At 69.2% G+C, this 25,972-nt stretch overlaps 1 protein-coding gene across 3 annotated transcripts; it reads left to right on the top strand.

Annotated features, from left to right (window-relative positions):
• The first annotated feature begins 121 nt into the window (after positions 1-121).
• On the top strand, positions 122-25,945 carry MROH1 (maestro heat like repeat family member 1). Of its 3 annotated transcripts, none has more exons than XM_037527919.2 (43): positions 122-149; positions 6,685-6,750; positions 7,082-7,227; positions 8,141-8,272; positions 8,425-8,587; positions 8,757-8,855; positions 9,221-9,372; positions 9,624-9,764; positions 9,997-10,089; positions 10,795-10,873; positions 10,973-11,086; positions 11,540-11,613; positions 11,822-11,950; positions 15,108-15,206; positions 15,331-15,475; positions 15,598-15,638; positions 15,767-15,908; positions 16,168-16,220; positions 16,300-16,407; positions 16,637-16,756; positions 16,848-16,970; positions 17,245-17,391; positions 17,462-17,488; positions 18,083-18,205; positions 18,290-18,369; positions 18,444-18,552; positions 18,636-18,731; positions 19,004-19,108; positions 19,374-19,509; positions 19,610-19,722; positions 19,937-20,089; positions 20,574-20,728; positions 21,587-21,752; positions 21,994-22,184; positions 23,387-23,524; positions 23,613-23,727; positions 24,003-24,149; positions 24,260-24,448; positions 24,709-24,864; positions 24,946-25,080; positions 25,164-25,266; positions 25,332-25,397; positions 25,734-25,944. In XM_037527919.2, exons 2-43 carry the CDS (start codon positions 6,729-6,731, stop codon positions 25,817-25,819), a joined length of 4,911 nt encoding a protein of 1,636 aa, XP_037383816.1. In that variant the 5' UTR covers positions 122-149; positions 6,685-6,728; the 3' UTR covers positions 25,820-25,944. The 3 variants fall into 3 exon arrangements, with proteins under 3 accessions (XP_037383816.1, XP_037383730.1, XP_054547908.1); XM_037527833.2 differs by lacking the exon at positions 122-149 and adding an exon at positions 957-1,114 and having other exon boundaries at positions 25,734-25,945; XM_054691933.1 differs by lacking the exon at positions 122-149 and adding an exon at positions 1,135-1,151.
• Positions 25,946-25,972: the final 27 nt, after the last annotated feature.

Here is a 25,972-nt window from a genome sequence, read left to right as displayed (position 1 = left end):
GGGCGGGGCGGGGCGGGGCCGCGCCGCCGCGCGCCGGGCCGCGGTTGGCCGGAGGCGGGCGGGGGCGGGCCGGAGCGCGGGACCCCGCCCACACCGGTGGCGGCGCGGCGGGGGGCGGGGCCGGCCGCGGCGCGGCGGCGGCTCCTCAGGTGAGCGGCGGGGTGCGCGCCCGGGGCGAGGCGGGGCGTGGGCCGGGGGCGGCCGCCTTGGCTCGGGCCCAGTCGGGGGCGTCGCCGCGAGGTCACCGGGGGAGGGCGGGGCTGCCCGGGCCGCCCGCCGCTTCCTCGGGCTCAGGTGCGCCCGGCCTCGGCGGCGCGGCAGGAGGCGCGGGGTGCCGGCTCCGGGGCGCGCGGGTCCCTGGCGTGAAGGGGGGCGCCCCGCCGCGGCCCGGGGCCTCACCCCGCGCGGGCCCGGCCGCGCTTCCTGCTTCCTGGGGCCGCAGGGCGCCTGCCCCGGCCGGGGGCGGCCGCGGCGGCCCGCGGGGCCCGGGGAGGGCGGGCGGAGGGCCCCCGCGGCGCGCGCCCCGCGGCTCCCCATGGCCCCGGGGCCCCCTCTTCCTGCGGCGCCACGCAGCTGCCCCGGCCCCGCCACCGGCCCGGCCCGCGGGCGCGGGAGTTCCTGGGCCGGGGAGGTTCCCTGCGGCGGCCCGGCGGGTGGGGGGGCGGGACGCACCCGAAGCTCGAGCGCGGCGCGGCGGGCCCTGGGGACGGCGGCCGAGTGGCCTCTGGGGCTGGCTTCGGTGCGGGCGGCGCTGTGCCCTGGAGCCTGGGCTGGGGGACTGTCTTGGGGGCAGGGGCCACTTCCCATGGGCCCGGGGGACGGAGGGGCCTCGGCGTGGGGAGGGTGGCGGAGGAGGGTGAGGCTGAGGGCGGGCGCATGGGGGGGCAGGTCAGCGGGAGGCTGGTCACGGGGTAGTGCTGGGGCTGGGGTGCTGCGTCATGGCACAGGGAGCCCTGTACGCGGGCCTCGCTGTCAGGCCCCCGGGCGCGGGTGTCTGTGGGGTGAGCTGCAGCCAAGCCATATCACCCCGAAATGCGTGTCCAGGTGCGATGTCCACCCCGCTGGGGGTTCTCATCCCAGGCTGTTGGCCTGCGAGGCGGCACCTGCGGGTCAGGTGAGCCCTGCACACAGGTGTGTCTGCTCAGCCTCAGGTGAGGGGGGTGTGGCTCTCCCTGGCTGAGCTGCTTGTGGCTAAAGACCTGCTCACAACCAGCGTTCAGGCCAGGCAGGGTCACTGTGGGCTGGGGCAGACAGGGAGAGTTTGGAGCCCTCTGGGGGCCTGGGGTGGGAAGGATTCTGGAGGCCTTTGGTGTTGAAGCGGGGACCAGGACACTGGCATGCCGGGCAGGGTCCGGGGCCAGACGCACTCTCCCTCCTCTTCGGGCTGGTCCTCTGGCCTCGTGGTCTCGCCCCAGAGGCCACACCCCTTTGTTGCTCCCTCAGCTAGGTGAGCACCTATGCCTGCACTGGCACCCCTGGGCCCAGGTGTCCACAGTTGGGCGAGGGCAGGCCGCAGGTGCGGAGGAGGCCAGCGGCAGGCATATAGAGCCTGATGACCTCATGTGCCCTCCACAGGCCCTGGACATGCCAGCTCTGGCTCCTGTGCCAGGGGGGCATCTGTGGGTGAGCCTGCACTGCATCCCCCGTTACCCACAGGCTGAGCACGGGGCCAGCCCCACAGTAGTGCCTGGCCAGGTGGCCCAGGCACCTCACCATGGGGTTGCACTGGGCAGTGTTGGAGCTGCCTGGTAGGGGGCCCTGGCCTCTCCATGGGAGCGTCCACCTCCCCAGTGGGCACTGGTCTTCTCCCATCTGACGCCTGGGAGCTTCTGCACAGTATGGATGGTGGACCAGGCCTGACCACAGTGTGACCACTCGATCATGGCAGCGGTAGGGCCCTGCCAGTGTCCTCCCAGGGCTGCCAGGACGAGCTGCCGCTGCCAAGAGGCCGGGCTGTGGGGGGTGAACACCGCTGTCCCAGGCACAGAGCTGGCAGGGATTGGGGAGGGAGGTCTGTGACGCCCCCACTGTCCCTCAGGGTCTCCCTCTGCCCGCCCCATGCCTAAACCCTCCCACCCAGCACCCTCAGTGTTCCCCTCTCCCAGTTGTAGATGTGGGCACACACAGCCACGGAGGCATTGGTTCTAGCCCCCGGTGAAAATAGCTTTCACAAGTGTCCTGCGGCCAGCAAGGACACGTGTCCCTCCTGCTCCTGGTGGCTGGAGAGGGGTGGGGACATGCTCTTTTTCTTGCCGAGACCCTTGTTCCCAGGCACTGAGGGCCGTGTCTGTGGGGTAGGGTCCGCCGGGACAGGCAGGCATAGCGCTCAGGGCGGTTCAGGTGGCCGTGGGGGCGGGGGGGGGGCAGCAGGAGGGTGGGCAGGACTGCAGGAGGGTGGGCAGGACTGCAGGACTACAGGGTCTCTGGGGGCCGGGCTGTGGGGGCCTGTGGCCTGGAGGGCAGGGGCCAGGCTGCTGCAGCAGCGCTGGTGTCCTGCCCCTGCTCTCGGCCTGCCGGTGTGGAAGGGCAGAGTGTCCCACAGGACCACAGTCTATCAGGTTTTTATTTGTAGGTTCTGCTTCGGGCTTCATCATGGAAAGTTTCTTCTCTTCTCTCAAGAAGCCGAGTCATCTTTAAGCTCTAGTTTGGGTCTGTGTGCGGCGTAGATGCAGGCTGACGCGCCCCGTGCGGCCCATGGGCGCTGGCCCTGCCCTCCTGGGCGTCCACCTGGCCTTTTTCAGTCTGGAAATCAGCCGGTGTCGCCCCCAGCCCCTGGGTGGTCTGGCTGTGCCAGGCCTCCTGCATTCCTGTGCGTGTAGAAGCAGCTCGCAGCGCCCGCAGATGCCTGTCGGGTCCAGCCGCGGGGCGGGTAGGGTCCCCGCTCTGCGCGGCGTGCCCTCCAGTTGCCCCGCACAGTTAGACGCCTCAGGCGGCGGCGCGGTCAGCGTGGCAGGCTGCCCGGCTCGTCTGCCGCCAAGCCCGGCCCCAGCGGCACAAGCTCACTGGGCGCTGGCTGCCGCCCACGGCTGGCGCGTGCGTCACGGGTTCTGCTGGTTTCCTGTCCCGCGACCCTCTAGCCGCCTGGGTAATGCAGGCTGGACCCCGCGTGGCCCCCAGTTCCCTGCCCCTCGCGGCCCCCGGGGCGGTGAACCTGGGCCCCGTAGGTGTGTGGGCCGGGTGGCGGGGTCTCTGTGCCCGCGAGCTTCGACGGGCAGCCTTGAGAGACGCGGCGTGTGGTGAGCGCCTTTGCTGCCTTGCGCGAGCCGGTGCCGAGAACTTCATCGGCTGCTTAAAGACACAGCGCGGCCGGGCGGCGCGCCCCTGGGGCTCGATGCTCCATCCTGGTGGGGCGTCGTGGGTGTGATTCCGGCGTCCGGTTAAGAAGGTTCGCGCTGCGGCCAGCGTTTTCCTTGTGTGTCTTGTTTCTGTGCAGTGTAAGCAGCGTGATGCTGGCCTCGGAAGGCGATGGAAGGTCTCCCCTCATTTTCATTTTTTCTGAAACAGTTTGTTCAGGGTTGGGGTCATTCCTTCCCTGGATGCCGGGTAGACCCAGAGAAGCCCTCGGGCCAGTGTCCCCGTGGAAGAGCTGTGGTCAGCCCGGGGCCCCCGCAGGGGGGCACTCACCGGCCTGGGTTTCTCGCTCACTGGCCGTCAGGTGCGGCTCCCAGGGCGCTGGTGGCTGCTGTGAGTCGTGCGTGTGCTGCTGTGGGGCTTTCCCCGGCAGATGGGTCTGTGGCTTCGCCACCCCCGCCTACCCCCCCCCCCAGGTGGTGGCTGGTCTCTTCCCCGTCTCCCAGGCTGGAGACCAGCGGCAGTGCTGGGCTGGGCGGCCCTCAGTGCCGTGAACTGGGGTGCAGGCCAGAGGTGCAGGGGTGAGAAGACTCCCCAGAGACAGAGTGGGGAGCAGAACAGGCGGATCCACTGACACACACTTGCTGAGGGGAGCAGCGGGGAGACAGGAGGGGTCTGCTGCGCCCTGTGGGCAGCTCCCTGGCAGGGGATCAAATTCAGGCCACAGTGGTGACAGCCTGAGACTGAACCCTTAGGCTGCCAAGGAGGCCCAGCTGCATCTAGTTTCTTAAAGAAGCTGATGTCACTCCTTTTCATGGAATGCTATAAATTTCCCACAAATTTTGATTGTCTTTTTTTTTTAAGATTGATTTATTTATGCATACAAGAGCTGGGGTACAGGCCAGAGGTGTGGGGGTGAGAGGATCCACCAGAGACAGAGTGGGGAGCAGAACAGGCAGACTGACTGAAGTACACTGCTGCGGGGAGCAGCGGGCAAGACGGGGGAGGTCTGCTGCACCATGTGGGTATCTCCCTGGCCAGTGATCGAACTCGTGCTGCAGAGGCTGCGGACAGCTTCACAGTGTGGTGCTTAACCTCTACGCCCCCAGGGAGGCCTGTCTTTATTCTCCTTTACTTCAAAATGCTTTCTAATATCACGTTTTTAATGTTTCCACTTATGCATTATTTTGAAGCGTATTAAGCACTTCTTGAAAGTTTGGGGTGGCTTGGAGTGCATCCTCCTGTTGGTTTTGGTTTAGTTTCGTTGTGGTCAAGCCTGCTGGCCTCGGGGCTCCCGTGCACTGCCATGTCCCCTGTCTCTGCCCCGTCCGCATGGACTTTGTGTCGCTTGTCCTGCCGACCAGAGACAGGGGCCCTGTGGAGTCCCTGCCACAGCTCGAGGCACGTCTCGGTTGCTGCATCTCTCTCCAAGGCCCATGCTGATGTCCCTGTGGCCACACTGGCTCCAGGGGCCGGCCAGCCCGCCCCTCGGCCCCGCCTCCCCCACCCCCCACCTTCTGCTTTTAAAAACACGCTCACATGGGCCTCCCCGGTGGCGCAGCGGTTGAGCGCTGGGTTGCGAAGCTGCCTGCAACCTCTGCAGCCGGTTCAATCCCCGGCTGCTCCCCGGCCACCGGAGGAGGGTCCCACATGGCGCGCAGACCTCTCCTGCCGCCCGCTGCTCCCCTCAGCAGTGTACTTCGGTCCTTCTGCCTGCTCTGCTCCCCGCTCTGGCTCTGGTGAATTCTCTCACCCTCCCGCGCTTCTGACTGTACCCAGTGCATGTATAAAACAAACAAACAAACAAATAATAAATAAATAAATAAGACATGCCTCTAGAAAATTAAAAAAAAAAAAAAATTAAAAAAAATAAATAAAAAAAACACGCTCACATAATTGGGGACACCCCCTCAGTTCCTTCACCACCTGGGAGGGCCTGGGCATCTCAGGGGACATGCTGTGGCTCTGCCGCCCGTTACATCCCTGAGTGACCAGGGACCCTGTGCAGCCCCTCTGTGTCCAGCCCCGGGGCCTGCAGCCTCCGCCTCGTGCCCTCCTGCCCCGGTGCCCTTGGCAGGTGCCGGCATATCCAGACCTGTCTGGTCATTTCTTTTTTTATTTTTACTTATTTACTTTTTAAAAGATGCATTTATTTATTTATTTATCTATACAAGCACTGGGTACCGTCAGAAGCGCGGGAGGGCGAGAGAATCCACCAGAGCCAGAGCGGGGAGCAGAGCAGGCAGAAGGACCGAAGGACACTGCTGAGGGGAGCAGCGGGCGGCAGGAGGGGTCTGCCCGCCACGTGGGACCCTCGCTGGTGGCCGGGGATCCAACCGGCGCTGCAGAGGCTGCGGGCAGCTTCGCAGCCCAGCGCTCAACCGCTGCGCCACCTGGGGAGGCCCCCGTTTTTTACTTTTAAGATTTACTTTTATTTATGCACACAAGAGCTGGGGTGCAGGCCAGGGGTGGGGGGGTGAGGACTCCCCAGAGACAGTGGGGAGCAGAGCAGGTGGGCCCACTGACACACTGCAGAGGGGCAGCAGGAGAGGAGAGGTTAGCGGTGCCCTGGGGGCCACTCCCCGGCAGGGGTCGCACTCAGGCCGCAGGGGCTGCCGACAGCTTGACAGCGCTGGGAGTCAGCCCTGCGCCCCCAGGGAGCCCCCCGAATGGTCACTCCTCATGCCCGCGCCTTGGTCGCGGGGCGTGTCTGCCGGCGCTGCAGTGGTTTGGCCAGACGGGCCCTGGGTCCTTCTGCCGTCCGGGCCCTGGGCGAGGCCGTTCCTCGGGTCTGGGCCGGGCGGGCCATGGGCGGTGCGGGGAGGCGTCGGGCTGCTGGCCCGGGAGCCCCGCCGTGCCCGTGGTGCGCATGCGCCCTCCGGGCGGGTCCTCGCTCCCGCGGCTGGCCAGGGGCGGTGCCCCCCGCCCCCCGCCCCGCGCCCCGCCCCGCGCGCCCGGCCGGCCTGCGCCTGCAGCCAGGCGGTCCCTGGGGCCCGGTGGGGGAGGGACCTTGGGACTGGCCTGTCGCCCTCAAGGGGATGTGGCCCTTGTTTCCAGCCGCCCTCCCTCCGCCCGCCGCGGGCCCCCGCGGGCGCCGGCGCGCTCTGAGGGGGCAGCGGGCCGCACTCGCGAGGGCCGCCCGCGGCTCGGTCAGCGGCCCCCGGGCTGCTCGGTGGCTGCCGTCCGGCTCCCCAGCTGCACGGAGGCTCTTCGTGCCGGCCCGGGGTCGGGGTCTGGGTCCCCGAGTCAAGCCCTCGGGAGGGGTCGCCTGCTCTGCTGGCCGCGTGGAGGGGAGGCGGCCCGTGCCCTGGGCGCGCAGCCGGGGTGCAGTGGACACTGCCCCACGGCGGTGCCCTCCGGCCCCGGGTGCCCACTGCTGTCTCTGCTCTCCAGGTGGGGAAGAAGCCTCTGGGACGGACGCCTGGGCGGAGCCCACGATGTCCGAGCCTTACGTGAGGCGTGAGTGGGCGGCCGTGGGGGGCGGGCCGCGGCGTCCGGGAGGGTCCTGCAGGGCGCGTCTGCGGCCGGCGGCAGCGCCAGCGTCAGGCGAGCCCAGCCTGGCGGGTGTCCCTGCCTCTCTGGCCACATTACCTGAGAACTGGCCAGCCGGCGTCCACGCGCAGAGCCGCCTGGGAGTGGCCAGGCCCGGCAGATCTCCCTGTGCGGCGCCTCTCTGCAGGCCTCTGGCGGGTGGGTCCTGTGCTGGGGCGTGGGAGCGGCCCAGGGTGAGCAGGAGCCATTGTGGGCCGGGCGGTGGGACCCCGGGGCCTGAGCGCTGGCTTGTGTGCAGGGCTGTGCGCTGTCCTGCTGGATGCCGTCGCCGACAGGGACCCAATGGTGCAGGAGCAGGTCTGCGGAGCTCTGCGCGCACTTGGGGAGTCGCGGCCCCAGGAGATGCTGGACGCCTGTGAGGGGCACCTGCGGCAGCACGAGAAGGTACCGCTCGGGCCCGCAGGGCTGCTCGTGTGGGGGCCACGGAGCCAGAGCCGCAGGCCCAGCTCAGAGGAGCCGCCGTGGCGGCGGGGGACGGGGCTGTCACCACTGCAGACCGGCTTGCTGGTGGACAAGCCCCAGTGTCCCCTGCCCTCCATCCGTCGGCTGGGGAGGGCTCAGTGTGCTGCGTGGGTCAGAGCTTTGAGGTGGGCGGTGTCCAGGGAGCAGCAGCCACCTCCCGCTAGCCCCGCAGCCCTTGGCAGGTGGCTGCCCTGGGGCCCCTCAAGGGGGGCACCAGCTCCCTGCCCCTGGGAGCCCAGCGACCGCGTGTGGGGAGCAGGCCTCCCAGTGTGGCCAGCCTGGATCCCTGGCACCCGTGCCTTTGCCCTCTCACCAGCTCCCCTCATTGGGATGCTGCTTGGGGACAGGCCACCCTGCCTGCGACTGGCGCATGCCCTGGCATTCTCCGCTCATGGCAGAACCCTGGCTGTCTTGCCCCCGCCCGCAGCTGCAGTATCACCGCGTGCTCCTTGTTGCCACGAGGACGGTCTACCTGCCGGGGCCGGGGCTGGAGCTGGGGGTGCTGGCTGGAGGCTGGCAGCGTGGCCATGGGGTGGCAAGCCCCCGGCCAGGGGAGGAAGCTGGGGCCATGGGGACTTGGGGTGCACTGCCATCTGAGGCCTGGACACGGTATGAGCTCAGGCAGCGGCCCTGAGTCAGTGTGTGCTGCAGGGCCTGAGCGGAGGTGGGCAGGGCAGGCTTGGCGGGAAGCCCAGGCGAGGGCAGGGCACTGCTAGCCAGGCCCTATCTGAGGGTGCCTCCCCTCCTTCGGGCCCGGACTGGCGGTGCCTGGGCCCCAAGGGGCAGCCTGGTGCCCAGCGCTGGGCTCACCCTGGCCTCCCCCGACTGCCCTCAGCTGGCACCTCCCTGCCGGACCAGGATCTTGCAGGCTGTGGAGACGGTGCTGAGCAGCCACCTGGGCGAGCTGGACAAGGACACGGCCAGGGCGCTCATCCTCTTGGCTGCCAACGAGATGACTCGGGTGAAGGTGATGTGGGCACGGCCCTGCCCCTCCACTCTGCCGTTCCTCGCGGTGTGGCCAGGGGCTGTACGGGGGTCTGCTGTGCCGTGTGGGGGACTCAGACCACAGTCCCACCGCCTCTGTTTGGCTGGGGTGTCAGTGCGGTTTTTGGGGTACAGGAGTCAGTGTGTGACTGGCAGCAGGCCGCCAGCAGCGTCCTGGTGGCTGTGGGGAGGCGCTTCGTCGGCCTGGTGATGGAGGAGCTGCTGACCAGGTTCCAGCCTGGGGTCCTGCCGCACTGCTTCGTGGTGCGGACGCTGGCCGACCTCTCGGTGTCCAATGGTGCGCTGCCGGCCGGCCGGCGGGCACCCTACGGCCCCGCCCCGGCCCCCCCCACCCCAAGGCCCTGGCCCCGCCCCCAGCCCCGCCCCGCCCCTAGGCCCTGGCCCCGCCCCTGGTCACGACCCACCCCAGGGCTCGGCCCCGCCTCCCTGACCGGCTCCTCCCGCAGTGTTCGGCACGGTGCCCTTCCTGACATCCATCCTCAGCACGATGGTGCCCATGCTGGGCTGGGCCAAGCACGACAACACGCGGGTGGTCTTCTGCTACGGTAAGGGGGGGCGCTGGGCCTGGGCCTGCGGGCGGGGCTACAGTGCCTGCTTTCAGGGTCCCCCCCCCCCCAGGGCCCTGCCTTTAGAGGCAGCAGTGGGTCCTGCAGCCGGAGGCTGAAGCCCAAGGCCCGGGTGGGCATGCTGGCAGGTCTCTCCCGGCCCGGCTGGCACCTGGAGGCTGCCCCTGCTGTCTGCACCTTCTGAGGGCCCAGCGTGTGGGACCAGGTTCCCTCTCCCACACCCCCCAGGCACATCCACAAGACCCTCCCCCCGAAGTCCTGGTGGGGGTGCGGGGCAGTGTCCACCCGCACTGGCCCTGGGCCCTGGGCGTGTCAGGTGGGAGGGCACTCACTGCGGGCCGCAGCTCTGCAGCGCTTCAGCGAGAGTGCCCTGGAGTACCTGGCTGGCCTGGACCAGGCCCCAGACCCCACAGTCAGGAGAGACAGCTTCGCCACCGACATTCTTGGCGCCTACGAAGTCCTTTTTCAGCACTGGCTGCAGAGCCGCGAGGCCAAGGTATGGGCCGCCTGTGCCGGCCCCAGGGAGGGACGTGCCCACTGGCCCCCACAGCAGTGCCCTGTGGCTGTGGCGCCCCTAGTGCCTGGAGGCCAGGTTGGATGACTGGGTGGGGTCTCCACCAGGCCGTGGCCTGTGTGCTGTCTGGCCACCCCTCTCTCCGGCACTGAGCTCCCACCCAAGCTGGTCAGGTCCGGGTCAGTGGTAGGGGAGCCTGTGTCAGACAGCTCTTGCCACTGGTGTCCCCTCAGCTCCGGCTGGCTGTGGTGCAGGCCCTGGGGCCTATGAGCCAGCTGCTGCCCAGCGAGAAGCTGGAGGAGCAGCTGCCCAAGCTGCTGCCCGGTGTCCTAGGCCTCTATAAGAAGCACTCCGAGGCCCTGCCCGTGTCGCAGGTGAGCCTGGCGCGGGCCTGAGACCCAGGCCCAGGTTACGGGAGGGGGTCCGGTTGTTCCCCAGCCCTGCTATGGACAGGAGCCCCACTGTGCGCCTTCCTGACCCCCGAATTCTAGAGCACAGACTTGCTCCCAAGCCCCTGGCCACCATGTGGCCCAGGAGTGCCCGCGTCAGCTGCTTGGGGATTGGAGTCTGTGGTGCGGCACTGACCACCCTCTCCCTGCCAAGCAGAGCCTGGGCCAGATCCTGGAAGTGGCCGTGAATGTGGGCAGCCGCGCGCTGGAGGCCCAGCTCGACTCTCTCCTGGCGGCTCTGCATGCTCAGGTAGGGTGGGGGCCCGCACGGACGGGGCCCAGCCCGGGGCCAGAGAGCAGCCAGGCCCTGTGTGTCCTGTCCTCCTCCGACCAGGCACACATTACGCAGAAGTGGAGCCGGCGTGCGTCTGGCGGCTCCAGGCTTTCCGCGCCTGTGGAGCCCTGGGGCTATGTCTGGCACTCGGCTAGTCCCTGACTGCACTGGGCCGTGCGCGCTTCTGTGCCCCGCGGGTTGTCTTTCACGCCACTTGCCTGGCTCCTGCCTGCAGCGGGGCTCCTTACGCTGAAATCCGGACGTTTTCCCGGCCCTGCCCCACTCCTGCTGCCATGGCGGCGTCTGCTCAGGGCGAGCGAGGGCCCCAGCCCCACTGACCCAGGGGCTGTGGACACAGGCCCCTCGGGGCTCAGCCCGCTGGCTGTGGCCTTCGGGCCTGCACTGCCCCTGGCCTGGGGGGCCGGGCAGCACCCCGAAGTCTGGCCTGGCCCCCGTCTGGGGGCCCCATATAGCAGCAGATCCCCTTAGGTCTCTGGGGGAAAATCCCAGGCTAGCCGTGGTCAGGGCTCGCTGCTCACAGTCACCACCTCTGCTCTTGGATGCGCTCTGCCCACTAGGGCCCCGTGCTGCCCGCGGGGGGCTCTTGCAGGCTTGTGGGTAGAGTGGAGCCCTGGGCCGGCCCCCGGCCAGCACTTCATCAGCACTATCCGCTTCCCCCAGATCTGCGTGCCGATGGAGTCATCCAGCCCCCTGGTGCTGAGCAACCAGAAGGAGGCGCTGCGTTGCCTGACAGCGCTGGGTGAGTGCAGGGCGGGAGGGCACTGGCCGGGCACCAGGCGGGCTCAGGGGCTCCGCGGGAGCCTCTTTACTGCCTGGTCACTCTGAGTGCTGCCTGCAGCTTGCTACTCGCCTGACCGCCTGCTGGCCTTCCTGCTGCCCAAGCTGGACGCTGCCAACGAGAGGACCCGTGTGGGCAGCCTGCAGATCCTGAGGCACATCATCAACTCGGCCCGTGAGTGCCCAGCGTGGCGCCGGCTGAGGCGCCTCCCTCTTGGGGATAGTAGTCGAGGTGGGAGTCTGGGCCCTGGGCAGTGCCATGTGCCGCCGCCGCCCCTGGCGCACACGCTTGCACACTCAGGTGCAGCGCCAACAGCCGTGCTGGACCTCACTGTGGGGCCTCAGCGCACCTGGGCCAGGTGCAGGTGGCTGGGCAGGATGTTCAGGCCTGCAGAGGGGAGAGAGGCACCCTGGCTGGGTCCCAGCCGTGGTTCTGATGCCCTGTGTCGGTGCGCCCGGCGCCTGCTGTGGCCCAGGTCCCTCACCAAGCACACCCAGACCTGCTGCCTCCAACAGCCACCTTGTGGCTTGTTAGGGGTGAGAGGACATCCCCGGGAGGCTGCTTGTCCCTGAGGGACGGGCCCTTCTGCACCTTGGTGGCGGGGCCTGACTCCCTTCTGCCTCGCAGCTGCGCGGATGGAGGCCAAGAAGACCTTTGTCCTCTCCTCCCTGCGGCTCCCTCTCCTGGACAGCAGCGGCAAGGCAAGCGGGTGGCCAGCGCGTGGGCGGGTGGGCAGCCGCCACCAACCAGGCCCAGGGTCCGCAGACAGGGTGGGGAGCACAGGCAGGGTCTGTGCTGCAAAATGCAGGGCGGCCTTGCCCAGGGGCGGGCGCTGTGCGGGAAGGTGGGCGGTGGTGGGGGATGGGTCACTGGCCCTGTACCTGTCCTGACCTTCTGTGGGCCCCACAGGTAAAGCGGGCAGTGGTCCAGGTGATCAGCGCCATGGCCCACCACGGCTACCTGGAGCGGCCTGGCGGGGAGGCCATGGTGGAGTACGTCATCCAGCAGTGCGCGCTGCCCGCCCAGCCAGAGGCGGAGGTGAGAGCTGACCGTGGCTGCCTGGGCCTATACGGGGCCCACGCCCCTTCCTCAGGGTGCTGGGAGGAGAAAGGGGCCCCCCAAACTAGGCCTCCCCTTCTCAGCCTGACCTACAACGTCTCCTGAGAAGCGCGACTTCCGGATGTTTGTCTTGTCCGTGTCGTCCGCCCTCCCGGTGTGTCCCGCCCTGTGTGTGCAGGGTCTCGTGGTGGCAGTGCCGCCGGCCAGCGTCCCCCTGGTCAGCTGGCCCCTTGCACCTTCTCACAGCGCCTTTCAGGGCGCGGAGCCGCCGCCCCCTCCAGCCACTTCCCGCGTGGCCGAGGCTGCGGGGACCTTCCACCCCCGTTTCCTCCTAGAAACTAAGGCTTAGCTTTTATATTTCGGCCTGTTTGAGTGAACTTTGCTGAGATGTGTGTCAAGGGTGTGCGGGCAGCCCTGCGGCCAGCCCTGGGGAGGCAGGGCTCTCTCCTTGGACAGCCAGACGGCCGTCGCTGGGCCCTACCCCCACCCCCGCTGGCCCTGCGGTGTCTCCCGGTGGTGGCTTCCTTGCCGTGCGGCTGGCCAACCCCGCGCTCCTCTGGCACGTACAGGATCATCTGATTTCTACAAAGGCAGCCGGGCAGGCTGGGGTGAGGCTGTGTTTGTTTGGACATGGCTGTGGACTCAGAGGCCATCCTGACGGGCTGTGCCTTGGCCTCCCCTTCCAGGGGCCGGCAGACCCTTGACTACGTCACGGTCTCTGGTTTCTGCTGTCGGCCTCTGTGCTCCCCAGCGGGGGCTCCTGTGCGGGTTTTGTTAGGTCTGTAGCTGCTTTGTGTTACGATGACACACAGGTCGGCTCGTCCTGGTGTCCAGTCGTCTACGGAGGTATAGCTCACCTCGCGCATATCCCAAGGCCGTATCCCAAGGCCCTTCCTAGGCTCCTCGGGATGTCCTGCAGAGCCGGCTGCTCCTCTCCAGGCTGGCCCTGCCGCTTGGGTGACCTGCCCCGCTTCCCACGCCCTCGGGCCTCTGTGATTAAGCCAGAGGCGCTGCTTCCGGCCTCCCACGGCTGGCTCCCCCTGGCTCTGCCTGGCTACACTGTTGGTCCTAAAGGCCTGGCTGGGCTGCTGTGTGGGCCGGGCCACCTTCCACGGTCTGGGCCTCGCTGTCTTGCGTCTGCTGGTGGCGGATGTGAGCATGTGGCTGCCGTGGGTGCAGCGTCTGACCTGGGCCGCTAACCAGTCCCCAGCCGCGTCTTCTGGTCAGCTGCTCACCAACGTGCAGCTGATGCAGGGGCGGCAGGAGACCATGGCCTCCAAGCTGCTGGCCATGAAGCAGTAGGTGCCGGGGCCTGTGGCGAGCGCTGGCTTTGGGGGCCTCCAGGTCAGTGGGGGGGGCTCCCCCGGGGCAGAGCGCCGCTGGCCCCTCCGACATCGCTGTGGCTGCCCAGCCCCTTTGTCCACGCGCGGTACTCACCCTGCCCACCGTGAGCCGCTGGGGGACAGGCTGTCACCACGTCTGCGCTGGGCCGGGGGGGTCTTGTTGCACCGAATATGCTGGCAGACCCTCAGCTGGCCCCGGGCCCCGCGCCTCCTGCCGCTCTGGTCTTCACCTCCCGCACGAGCCCCGGCCCCGGCTGGCTGCTCCCGCTTCTGGCCACTCCCGGTTCTGTCCGTCAGCTCTCTGGGCCCCACGGCCTGTTTCTGCAGTTGTGCTCCTGACTCTGCTGGGGGTCCCCGCTGCTCCTTCCCGGGAAGGGGGACAAGCAGGGAGGGAAGCCAGGCAGGAAGAAGAGGGCATCAGCTGGAACAGGCTTCAGGGGCCATAGCCTCAGGGACAGTGCCCGCCGAGGACAGGCCGCTGTCTGTGGGTCTTACCCGTGTACAGCTGCAGACCACTAGGGCTCGGGGAGCAGAGCAATGGGGTTTATTTAACAAGCAGGGGGAACAGAGTTACGAAGGCCACAGCGGACAGCTACCCCCCAGATAGTGTCCACTGCTGCGGGTCCCACACAAGATGGCGCCGTCCCGCCATGAGGCCTGAGTGTGGGCGTCGGAGGTTCCCATGTGGGGGCTGCTGAGACTGGCCCAGCGGCCCCAGCCACAGTCTGAAGGCCGGGACGGACAGCACCGGAAGCTGGACTGGACAACAGAGGCCACAGCACAGGGGGTGCCGGCCTAGCTCTTGGTGTCCTCTGGGTGTGGCGGCGAGACCGGGGGCAAGTTTAGCCCCCCCAGCCCCTGCAGACTCTTGGCTTCTCCCTTCGGAGGTCAGCTGCTGGACGCTGCTGCTTTCTTTCTGAGCCAGGTTCAGAGGGCGGCGAGTCTAGGGGACTCCGGGCTCCCGCCTGTGCTCCCTTAAATCCTCTCCGAGCCCCATCCTCAATCACCCCCTGGCTGCCCGCTGCAGCCCCTGGGGTGGGCAGGCCGCCCCCATGCTCCCTGATGGCTGCCCCGCGTCCCCGCCCCGCCCCACGCTGGGACGTCCTGAGCTCCTTTGCTGTCCTGAGCCCTGCGCCCCCTCCTGCCTGGACGTCTCCGTCTGTTCTTCCAGCCGGTCGTGTCTGCCCAGCAATGGCCTTCGCTGTCCACTCCCGGCAGGCAACCAGGCCGCGTCCGGGTGTCTCCTGCCCCGACTCACCCGTGGGCCCAGCGGCCTTGCCCCCCACATGGCCTCAGCCCGGGCAGCTGCTCTCTGTGTTCTTGGGCTCTGGGGCCCGCGGGCTGCGCTTCTCAGGGCTGCCGGGCCCACGGCTGTGCTGGCGCGAGCCCGCGTCCTCATGGAGGCTGCGCTCTTCGGTTGCGGCGACCAGGCCTCGCCCGCGGCCCAGCCTGCACTGGCTCCTGGGAGGCCGCCGCGCTGAGGTCACAACTCGCGGGTCATTTTCTCGTGGGAGAGCGTCCTTGGGCGCCGGGCTGGGTGCCTTGTGCGTGGCAGGCCCCTGGGTGGCCCTCGTTCTGCCCCGGGGCTACTGGTCGGGCAGTGGTGCCACCGCCGCTGGCCCACAGGGACCCATGGGCCTTGCTTGTCCTGGAGGCTGGAGCAGGCGCCCATGGGTGGCCTCAGTGGGGACCTCCTGTGCAGCTGGGGGTCTGCGGGCCATGTCCTCGGGCCCTGGGCCACCACCAGGCAGCCCGGAGAGCGAGCGACGGCCTCTGCCCCTTGCTACCCCCAGCTGGGTCCGGACAGCGAGGCCCTGGCCGAGGACAGCGTGCGGTCCATCAGCATCAACACCCTCTACCTGGTCAGCACCACAGTGGACAGGATGAGCGACGTGAGTGTCAGGCCTCCGGGAGCCCCCGCTGCCCTGGGCAGCCCCCAGGCCAGGCCTGCCTCTTCCTGCCTCCCTGAGCCCAGGTCACAGCTGCAGCAGCCCCACTAACCAGGCTGTCCCCCAGGTCCTCTGGCCGTACCTGCTCGAGTTCCTCATGCCCGTGCGCTTCACCGGGGCCCTGACCCCGCTCTGCCGCAGCCTCCTGCACCTGGCACAGAAGCGGCAGCAGGAGCAGCCCGACGGCTGCCTGGTCCATTACGGCGCGCGCGGTGGGTGCTCTGGGCCTTACTCCCTGCAGACCCTGCCCGCGCCCGCTCGGTGCACCCTGCTCCCCCTGGGGCAGCCACCCGCCTAGGCTGGGCGCCGCTGAGCGTCTCCTGTTCCTTTACAGCTACCCTCCCGTCTCCCTACGCCGTCACCACCCGGCTTCTGGTAAGCAAACTTGGGGTGATCCCCGAGTGGGGCCGCGTCTCTCCCCTAGTGAAGTGCTTGGCAGCCAGCTGCGAGCTGTCCCCACCCCTCATGGGCGCCTGGTGCCACGAGTACCCTCTGCCCTGCAGACCGTCGCCTGCGACCCCTACGCGGGGGACGGCCGTGGGCCGGCCTCGCTGCGCCTCCTGCACGTCCTGCACGGGAACGTCCACCCTCTGCTGGGGCAGCGCTGGGAGACCACCATCCCCCTGCTGCTGGGGCACCTGGAAGGTGAGGCCTGAGGCGGGCGCCCCAACCCTGCCCACCCGCTTCTGCCCAAGGGCGTCAGGCTGGCCCGGCGAGCAGGGCCTGTGGGTGGGAAGAAGGAACCTTCCTGCTGGCCTGGGCAGTCGGACAGTTGCCGGGCAGGGCCCGCTGGTGCCCCCAGAGCCCTGGTGTGGGCGTGCCTCGGGCATCTGCGTGGTGGGGGGCAGGCGGCCTCCCCCTCTGCCCCGGTGGACTGGGCCGGACTGGACTGGTGTCCTTTCAGAGCACACAGAGGCGTCCCTGTCGCAGAAGGAGTGGGAGGAGAAGCTGCTGATGGTGAGGGGCGGAAGGGGGTTGGGGGGGGCCTGGCTTGGACCCGGGTGACAGGCTGCTCACCGGGGACCCCTGCCCACAGTTCCTCCGGGACACCCTGGCCGTGGTGTCTGACAACATGTGGACCTGCCAGCTGAGCCTGGAGATGTGCAAGCAGCTGCCCAGCTATGATGGGGTGCCCCGGGAGAAGGTGCGGGGTATCCACTGCAGGGGACCTGGCACAGCCCAAAGCTTCAGCTCTGTGGTCACTGGCCATGAGCCCTGCTGGGGGGAGGTGCGGGGCCCGGCCCCTCGTGTGCCTCAGTCGCTGCTCAGGACACCGCTGGTCGGCAGTGGTCAGCGTTGCCACCCCAAAGGCAGTTGGTGGTGCAGGCAGCCCTGGCTGGAGTCAGCATAAGCCCACCCTGGCCTCTGTCCAGAGCTTCCTGTACAGGTGCATAGGGACCACGCTGGGTGCCGCCTCCGACGGGGAGGTGGTGAGGAAGCACCTGCAGGAGCTGCTGGAGACGGCCAGACATCAGGAGGGGGTGGAGCGCGAGGTGTGAGGCTGAGGGGGCAGGTTGGCGGGGGTGGGCATTGGGGTGGGGCCGGGGGCAGGGCGTGTGAGCCAGCGCCCCCGTGCCTCCCCAGGGTCTCGCCTGCTGCTTCGGGATCTGTGCCATCTCCCACCTGGACGACACGCTGGCCCAGCTGGAGGACTTCCTGAGGTCTGAGGTGTTCAGAAAGTCCGTGGGCATCTTCAGTCTCTTCAAGGTGTGGGTCAGGCTGACCGCCTGGGTCGGTGGCATGTGGGGGCCACGCTGTCCTGGACGTCATCTCCACGTCCTTGGGACGGAGCTGGCTGTGGGACCCTCCAGCCGCCGGCCCCTGTGAGGGCAGCTGCTGTCTTACTGCCCCACTGACGTGCTCGGGGGCTGGGGAGGCCGCATCCCTGCTGAAGGCAGACTCGCTGTGCTCCGGCCCGTGTGCCCTGGGCGTCGGGACCGGGTGTGTGGCCGGAGTTCCTGAAGCCTGGCCCGGCCCACAGGAGCGGAGCGAGACTGAGGTGGAGCGTGTGAGGAGCACCCTGATCTTGTGCTACGGCCAGGTGGCCGCCCAGGCGCCCCGGGAGCTGGTGCTGGCCCGGCTGGAGGCTGACATCCTCAGGAACATGTTCCTGTGCTTCCACACCAAGGTGGGCGCACGCCTGGCGGTGGGCAGGGCCACCAGGGTGCCCTGATAACCCCCGGCTTTTTGCTGTCCAGGTTCTGGGAGTGAAGGTGGAGAGCAAGGTACAGTGCTCGATGGCCAGGCCTCGCTTCCTTGGGGCCAGCATGGGGGCCTGGGAGCCACTGCCCTGCTGAGGGGCCACTGGGAGCCTCGTGGCTGCGGCCCCCTCTGGCTCTGCCCTGCCTGCCTGTTGCCTGGCGCGGCTGACAGGCTTCCCTCGCCCGGGGTCACCCTGGGGCTGTAGGTCAGGTTCTCCCCTGTAAGAGCAGGCTGTGGGGGCAGGGAGGGGAGGGGTCCCTGCTCCCCAGCCTGCCAGAATGAGGCAGGCCCCTTGCGCCCAGGACAGCCTCATCAGCCCCTTCCCTGATGCTTAGAACCCCAGGGGGTGGGCAGGCAGGTGGCACCTCTGCACGGCTGCCCCCTGTGTCCCTCGCCTGCTGGCTGCGGGGACCCTTCGGCCGCCCGCGGGGGAGGGTACGGGGCCGTGTGGGTCTTTGAGTGCTGTGGGCACCTGCAGGGCCCCGCCTGGGCCCCTCCTGTGGCTTGGTGAGCCCTGGGTCTTGAGAGCGTGGCGGGCAGCCAGCCGCCCTGGCTCCGGGCCGAGCCCCACGGGTGGGGTGGCCGCAGCCAGTGCCTGCAGCCCCGCGTCCCCCCAGGACCCGGCCCTGAAGCTGTGCCTGGTCCGGAGCGTGTGCGCGGCCAGCCAGGCCGTCTCCAGCAGCGCCCACGCCGGCGCCTTCCACTTCACACAGAAGGCCGAGCTGGTGGCCCAGATGCTGGTGAGCGGAGCCGGCCCGGGCCCCGGGGGTCCTGGGCCCTGGTGCTCTGGGCTGGGCTGAGCCGCGCCCATGGCTGCTCCCCAGGATTTCATCAAGGCTGAGCCCCCAGACGCCCTGAAGACACCGATTCGGATGACGGCCATGCGCACCTGCACCCACCTGGTGTATCTTTTCCTGGCCGTGGGGCCTCGGGGCGGGGCGCGGGCTAGACAGACCTGGCCCTTAACTCGCCACCCAGCCCACTGGAGCCGGCGCTCGAGGCGCAGCTGCAGGCCGGCCTGGTCCAGGGCTGTCTGCACAGCATCCTGGCCGTGCCGCCGGAGACCGAGGGCCCTGGGGACCAGGAGGTAGAGCTGGGCACCCCAGGTGGGCACCGGGAAGGCCGCTGTGGGCAGTGGGGTCACAGTGGGGCTGGCCTCGCTCCTCCCAGGTCCTGTACCAAGATACCATGCAGGCCCTGGGGGACCTGCTGGCTGGGCTTCTCCGCCGGAACACGACGCCGCAGGGCCTGCAGACCATGGTGGAGGTAGGCATGCAGTGGGCACCGCCGCGGGCAGCGGGCAGCTCTCTGCAGGGGGCCTGTGAGCAAGTGGGCGGCCCCTCTGGCCTGGGCAGGTGCACAGGCCCTGACCTCTCCACAGCATGGGGCTGGGATGGGGGTCACTGCCTCCTGCCGGCCTGGGGCAAGGGGGGGTGGGCAGGGGGCACCTGTGTGGGAAGCCCTGGCACAGGCTGCCCGCCCTGAGGCACAGGCTATTCCTGGGGCCATCTGTGTGCAGTCCCCTCCCCTCTCCCCAGCACCTGAGCCCCTGGATCAAGTCCCCACGGGGCCACGAGCGGGCCCGGGCCCTGGGCCTGAGCGCTCGCCTGCTGCAGCACTTCCGGGAGCACCTGCACATCAGCGTGAGTAGCCACCGCGGCCTCCTGACGGCTGCATGGGCCGGCACACCTGCTGCCTTGCCCCCGAGGGGCGCCCTCGGGCCAGGGCCCACAGCGGGAAGCCGACCCACACCCCATGTGCAGGGCACTGGCCTGTTAGTCCGGCACATGTGCCCACCTCAGGGACTGTAGGGGGACGATGAGGCATCTGGCACAGGCGGATCACAGCATTGCACCCTCCGCACCCCCCAGCGTCCCTCCAGCAGCCCCCCATCCCATCTGCCCCCAGGCCCTGGTGCCCTTCCACAACCTGGGGCTCCTCATCGGCCTCTTCGCCCCACGGTGCGCGGACCTGTGGCCTGCCACCCGCCAGGAGGCGGTGAGCTGTGTCCACTCCCTGCTCTACGTCCAGCTGGGCTACGAGGGTGAGGCGCTGGCTGGGCAGTGGCGGCGGGCAGAGGAGGCAGTCCGGGCCTTGGCCCCGGAGAGGTCTCAGCGCTGCCACAGGGGCTCCTGCCTCCGCAGGCTTCTCCCGGGACTACCAGGACGAGGTGGCTGAGCAGCTACTGACCCTCAGAGAGGGCCTGGTGCATCCCGACCCCGCCATACTCTTCCACACCTGCCACAGTGTGGCCCAGGTGCGTGCACTGCGGGCGGCAGCCGGGCCCCCCTCCACCCGGCGCGGGAGCCGTCCTGGGCTCCCTGTGGCCTGCAGTGGCCTTTGTTGGGGGGCACCCTGGCTGGGTGCAGGGCGGTGGGCGAGCGGCTGCACCCTCTTGGGGCCGGGTTGGCTTTCACCACAGGGGAGGCGTCCACGGGCGGGCCCCTGACGCCACCGACCACGCCGTGCAGATCGTTGCGAAGCGCCTCCCGCCAGACCAGCTCATCAGCCTCCTGCTGACCTTGTTTGAGGGCCTGGGCGACCCGGACAAGAACTGCTCCCGAGCGGCCTCAGTCATGATCAACTGCCTGCTCAAGGAGCGCGGCCACATGCTGCTGGAGAAGGTGGGGCGGGGACCTGGGGGACAGGGCGGTTGGCAGGGCCGCAGCGCCGGGAGACCCCTGGTCACTGCTGGACTTGGAGCTTTTCTGACCGAGGGTCAGAGACGCGTCCTAGCAGGTGACGGGGGGCCTGGCAGAGCCGTCCCCGGCCGCCCTGATAGTGGCGAGATCACACCGAAGGCGGTAGGCCCTGGCGTCGGTGGGAGGCTGGTCAGGGGCATGGAGCCAGCCTGGGGCAGGCCTCCCTGCCCTTGCGGCCTTGCCTGGGGCTTCTGCCGCAGCAGTCTGCCGGCCAGCCTTTCGGAGCCAGGGTGGGAACTGCTGTCTCCGTCCCCACCCCCCTCCTCGTCACTGGGCATGGGTCGGTGGGCCGCGCTGCGTGTCCGGCCTGCAGTGGTCAGAGACGTCGCCCTGCCCCGGGTGGGGGAGGGCTGTGCTCCACAAGACCCCCGCCCGGCGCAGGCCCTGACCGTGACGTCATCCGCAGGTGCCAGAAGTCGTGAGCGTGCTGCGCTGCCGGCTGCAGGAGACCCCAGCTGAGCACGTCCTTCAGGCCGCCCGGCACAGTGTCTACCTCCTGGCATCCCAGCACCATGCAGCCGTAGTGTCCAGCCTCCTGGGCAGCCCCCTGCCCTTTGACAGGTACTGCTAGGCTTGAAGCTAGGTCCCCCCTACTTCGTGGGAGTCTGAGTCCAGGGCCCAGGGCTGGGGCCAGGCCTGCTTCCTCAAGGGCCCTTTGCGGGCATCAACTGTCCCTGTGGGCCAACCTCTGTCGAGCCAGGACAGCCCCGTGGCCAGGCTCGGCCCCTGCAGCTGAGCCTATGGATGCTGGGCTGCGGCCTTCCTCGCTGAGGTGCCGCCCACCACTAGGCCCACCTGCTGGTCCCGTGCTCTGCCCCAGGACAGGGTGTCGGGCACATGACCAGGGCCACACGCGGCACCCAGACAGCATTGTCCAGGGCCAGGTTTGTGTGGCTGCCTCCTGGCATGGCTTCCCTGAGCAGGCCTGGGGCTCACCCACGCCTTGGTCCCCAGCACCTGCTGCCGCTGAAGCGCATCTGCCGGAGCTCCCTGGGCCTGGTGGCCGCTCCCCCGAGTGTCTGGTGCCTCCCTGGCTGCCTCTGCAGGACTCGGGTTTTGGCTGGGAGGGCCAGTGCTCCTCTAGGCGACTGCGGCCCCCCACGCCTGCCCCTCCAGGGCCCCGCCCACCTGCTCCCCGTGTCCACCTGTGCCCCAGCCACGGCGTCCTGTGTGTCCCCAAAGGGCTGCAGGCTCCATTCTGAGTCCTGGGATGAGCTTTGCGCTCATCCCAGCTGGCTCTGCCCCAGCTGGCTCTGTGCCCTTCGCGTGGCCTGCATGGAGGGCCCGGGCTCTGCCCTGCCCCATTGCTGGTTCTGCCCCCGCTAGCCCATGTCAGGTCTGCAGTTGCAGCCGAAACCAAGGGGCTGCCGAGGGTGTGGGGGCCCCTGCTGGCCTGTAATGTCCCCTACCTCCTTCCAGCCACTCCTGCACCCTGTGGCGCGCCCTGGCCATGGAGCCCAGTCTGACAGCCCAGGTCCTGGGCCTGCTCCTGGACAAGATGGGCTGCGATGTCCCCTTCAAGGAGAGCCGGACCTTCCTGCTGAGCAGCTCCCCCGAGCGCGTGGCCACACTGCTGCCCCTTGCGGTGAGCGACGGCCCTGCTCCCTGCAGTTGGGCCCCTGCTCCGCAGCGCCCCAGACCCCATCCTGGCCCCAGCGCCAGCCATGGGTGCCCCTCCCCGCCTGGCAGTCAGCTGGGGGAGGCCGTCCTGTGGGGGGCCCCGCTGCCTGGAGCCACCTGTGTCTGAAAGCCACAAAGGCAGCACCGGGTCTGGCTGGGCGGGACATGCGGGCCCTGGCGCGAAGCTCACGGGTGGCCGTCCCCAGGCCACGTGCGCACTGCGGGAGCTGGCATCGGCCCCCGAGTCCGGCCCCGCTGTGCTGGAGCTCTACCCCAGGCTCTTCGCTGCGCTGCTGCTGCGCGTCAGCTGCACCCTGGATGTCCAGCTGCCCCGCAGCCTGCAGGCCAAGGACAAGAGGACCCCCGGCCCCTCCACGCCCAGCCTGGAGCCCTGCAGGTACCACGAGGCCCTGAGGCCGGGCGGGCACGTGCAGGGTCAGTGCCACCCTGGGCCGCTGCCTCCCACCTCCCATCACGGATAGGGCAGGGCTGCCCCGGTGGCTCAGCGTGCTGCGGGGAACGTGAGGCCCGGCAGCTAGTAGAGCCCCCAACACGTCCGTGACTGGCCACAGTGGCTGAGGGCAGCCCACATCCAGGGGTGGTAACCCCCACGTCTGGAGCCCCCTGGAATTGTGGGACAGTTCTCCTGGGATGGCAAGACCTGCCCCAAGTGTGTGGCCTGTGCTGCTGGGGCCAGGGCTGTCCAGCGGTGGGTGGCCACCATCTGTGACCACCACACTCCCAGGTGACCATGGGGACAGGGCTGGCCACGTGTGAGAGCTACAAGCTGCGTCCACGCTGCCCGGGCTCAGCTCCTGCTGCCCTCAGCTGTTCTTCAGCCCTGCCTAGGGCCTTGCCATGTGTGGGGCCCACCCAGAAGCCTTGGGTCGGCCATCCTGGGGCCCGACAGGCCCTCCGGATGGCAGCTGGGTGGCCTGGTCCACACGTACCTGATGTCACTGCAGCAGGCCCCTGGCAGATGCGGCCATGCCGCCCAGGGCCAGGCCCACCATGGCTGAGCTCCAGCACTGCCCAGTCTGTGGTGGGGGTGGACCCCACATGGGCACCGCCCCTGCATGCATCCTGCAACTCGGGCTTTGAGGGCTGCCTGCCCTGCGTGCCCAGGAGCGGCCTCACATGCCAGCCACTGGTCAGCTCTGGGCCCCCAGTGTCCTCAGGGCCCAGGGTGGGGAAAGCAGGGCCTGTACCTGCGACCTGTGCTTCAGGCAGGAGGGCTGGGTAGGGGCCAGGGCCCAGCACATCCAGGGTGGGCTCCAGATGTGAACTGGCTGGGGTGCAGGGGCCTGGACTGGATGGGGAGCCCGGCGTGTCACCCTGGGGACACTCAGTCCAGAAGCTCACACTCGCCAGCAGCCCCTGCCCTGCCCGCCCCCTGAGCTCCGTTTTGAGCCAATGTCCAAACTAGAGATGACTATGACTAACTTTTGGGGTGTTTAGGAAGCTTTTTCACCTTTTCCCCAAATTTTAAAAATTAACGGTCTGGGCAAAGGACAGAGCAGCCAGTTTCCACCGTGTGTGTGTGGGGGGGGGGGGAGGCTGGGCAGTGGGGGTGGAGTGCCGGCGCCCGTGTCTCCGCAGCTCTGCTGTGGCCGCGCTGCAGGCCGTGCTGCTCCGGGGCGGCAGTGAGGACGTGGTGCAGCGTGTGGAGCTGGAGGGGGCCTGGGAGCTGCTCCAAACTTCAGCCGGCCATGAGGAGGGGGTCGCCCGACTGGCCAGGTAAGCCGCGGGGCCCCAGAGCCCAGCCCACCGTGGGAGGTGGCGGTCAGCAGGGTGCGCTGAGGCCGCGCGTGTCCTCCATCCCCAGTGCCATGGCCAAGCTCGCGGGCCCCCGGCTGCCCCCAGTGGTGCGGGCGCTCCTGTGTGCGCAGAGCAGCGTGTACGAGGCCCAGAGGATCACTGCCACGGCCTTCCTGGCAGAGGTATGCGTGGCGGTTGTGCCCGCCGAGGGGCTGCCAGCGGGGAAGGGAGTCGTGTCAGGCCTGGGGACCTGCTCTGTGCGGCCGGGGAGCAGGCCAGCAGCCGGGGCAAGGTGAGGGGTGGCACCAACCCAGCCTTGGCCCACATCACCCCACACCCTCTGAACGGGGGGCCGTGAGGGCGGGGGCACCCAGGCCAGCAAGTGTGGCATCCCCCCAGCTCGTGCGGGTCGTCCGCCCAGGCCCAGCTCGCTGGGTCACGGCACCTCTGCCCCCAGCTGCTCAGCTGCAAGGTGGTCAATGACCTGATGCTGCTGGACTCGCTGCTGGACACCCTGGTGGCCCGGCAGAAGGACACGAGCGCCAGCGTGCGCCGGTTGGTGCTGCGCGGTCTGGCTAACATGGCCTCTGGCTCTCGGGAGCAGGTGAGCTGGCGGCCCCCCCAAGGGGCACAGGAGGCCGGGGAAGGGGTCCGGGAGGCCTGAGCAGGCGGTCCTGCCCCTGCCCCTGCCCCTGAGCACAGGTGGTGCTCCAGGTGCAGGCCCACAGCCCCCAGCTGCTGGCGGCCATGATTGCTGGGCTGGATGACGGGGACGACCCACACAGCCTGGTGGCCCTGGAGGCCATGGTGGGCCTGGCCAGGCTGCTGGACCTGCTGGACCCCTGGGAGCTGCACTCGGTGCTGCTGCATGTGGCCATCCGCATCCGGCCCTTCTTCGACAGCGTAGGTGGGGCGGGCACCGGGGGCACCCAGAGCCCCAACACCCTAGCCAGGTGGGCTGGCGCCTTCGCCCAGGCCCGCCCGCCGCTCCTCCCAGCGCCTGGGTCCCCAGCCTTGAGAGCCTGGGCTCCTACCCTGTGGCCGCGGGCTGGCGTCTGCCGCCCCCAGTTGGGCCTTCCCTGCAGGAGGAGAAGAGAGGCCCTGGCTGGCTGCCTGTTTGGGGCTGGGCTGGATCCCTGTGGGGTGACACTGGTGTCCCCCAGGAGAAGATGGAGTTCCGGGCCGCGTCCATCCAGCTCTTTGGGCACCTCAACAAGGCCTGCCGTGGGGCCTGCGAGGACGTCTTCCTGGAGCAGGTGGTGGGCGGGCTGGCGCCCCTGCTGCTGCACCTGCAGGACCCCCAGGCCCGGGTGGCTGAGGTGAGGCCCCAGCGGCGGTGGGGCGGGGCAGGCGGGCGGGGGCGGGGGGGGCGGGCGGGACTCAGCCCCCCCCCCCCCCAGGCCTGCAGGTTCGCCCTGCGCGCCTGCGCATCCAGCCTGCAGTGCGAGGAGCTGTCGGCCGCCTTCCAGAAGCACCTGCAGGACGGCCCGGGGCTGCACTTCGGGGAGTTTCTCAACGCCACCTGCAAGCACCTGGTGAGGGGGGGGCGGGGGCGCTGGGCGGGGGGGGGGGGGTTGGGGGGTGGGGTCGGCGCCCACCGCCCCGCCTGCCTCCGCAGATGCGCGTCTTCCCGGAGCTGCTGGGCCGCCTGGCCAGCACCAGCCTGTTCTACTTCAAGAGCTGCTGGGAGGATGTGCGCGCGGCCGCTCCCCTGCTCACGGGTGAGCGCCTCTCCCCGCCCCCGCGCCCCCCCCGCCCCGCCCCGCCTGACGCCCCCCCCCCCCAGGGTTCCTGGTGCTGCACGCGGAGCCCGAGCAGCGGACGCAGGTGGACCTAGAGCAGCTCCTGGCCGGTGAGCCCCCCCCCGCGCCCCCCACCTGCGGGCCGCTCGACCCTGCGGGCACCGGGGACTAAGTGATTTTCCTGGATTTCAAGGATTTTTTCCCTGTCACTGGTGACCTCATCGTCTCTAGTAATTCACGGAAACTTCCCAACTGTTCCAAGAGCTTAAAAAACACTAAAAAAGGAAAAACTATCTTTCCGTTGGCTCCCGAGCCCTCCCGGCAGAGGCCCTTCGGAGGGTGGTGGTGGGCGGCCCCTCGCGGGGAGGGGGCGCGGCGGGGTCCTGCCCCGGGCGCGCAGCTCGTTAGCGGGGCGCTGGCGCCCACAGCCACCCCTCTCCCCGCAGCGCTGCAGCTCCTGCTGCGGGACCCCGCCCCCGCCGTGCGCGGCCGCGCGGCCGAGACGCTGGGCCGCCTGGTGAGGTTCGCCTGAGGCGGGGAGCCCCCGCCGCCCCGGCCGGCCGCCCGGCGACAGGACGCTGCTGGAGGCCAAGTGGGGCCGCCGTACCCCCAGTTCCAATAAAGCCATTTGCTCCTCAACAGGTGACGTGGGGGGTGCGGTGATGTGGGGAAAGACCAGCGGGGC

Source organism: Talpa occidentalis, unplaced genomic scaffold, assembly GCF_014898055.3.
Source record: "Talpa occidentalis isolate TD23 unplaced genomic scaffold, MPIMG_talOcc4v2.1, whole genome shotgun sequence".
NCBI classification, from domain to species: Eukaryota; Metazoa; Chordata; class Mammalia; order Eulipotyphla; family Talpidae; genus Talpa; species Talpa occidentalis.
The sequence above is the reverse complement of the archived record's forward strand: the minus strand, read 5'-3'. Positions and strand labels throughout refer to the sequence as shown.

Coding starts and splice junctions, on each gene's coding strand:
- MROH1 (XM_037527833.2), top strand. CDS start 1,033: ATGCGTGTCCAGGTGCGATGTCCACCCCGCTGGGGGTTCTCATCCCAG. Junction 9,765..9,996: donor AGGCCCTGCCCGTGTCGCAG/GTGAGCCTGGCG, acceptor CCTGCCAAGCAG/AGCCTGGGCCAGATCCTGGA. Junction 23,525..23,612: donor GGGGTCGCCCGACTGGCCAG/GTAAGCCGCGGG, acceptor CTCCATCCCCAG/TGCCATGGCCAAGCTCGCGG.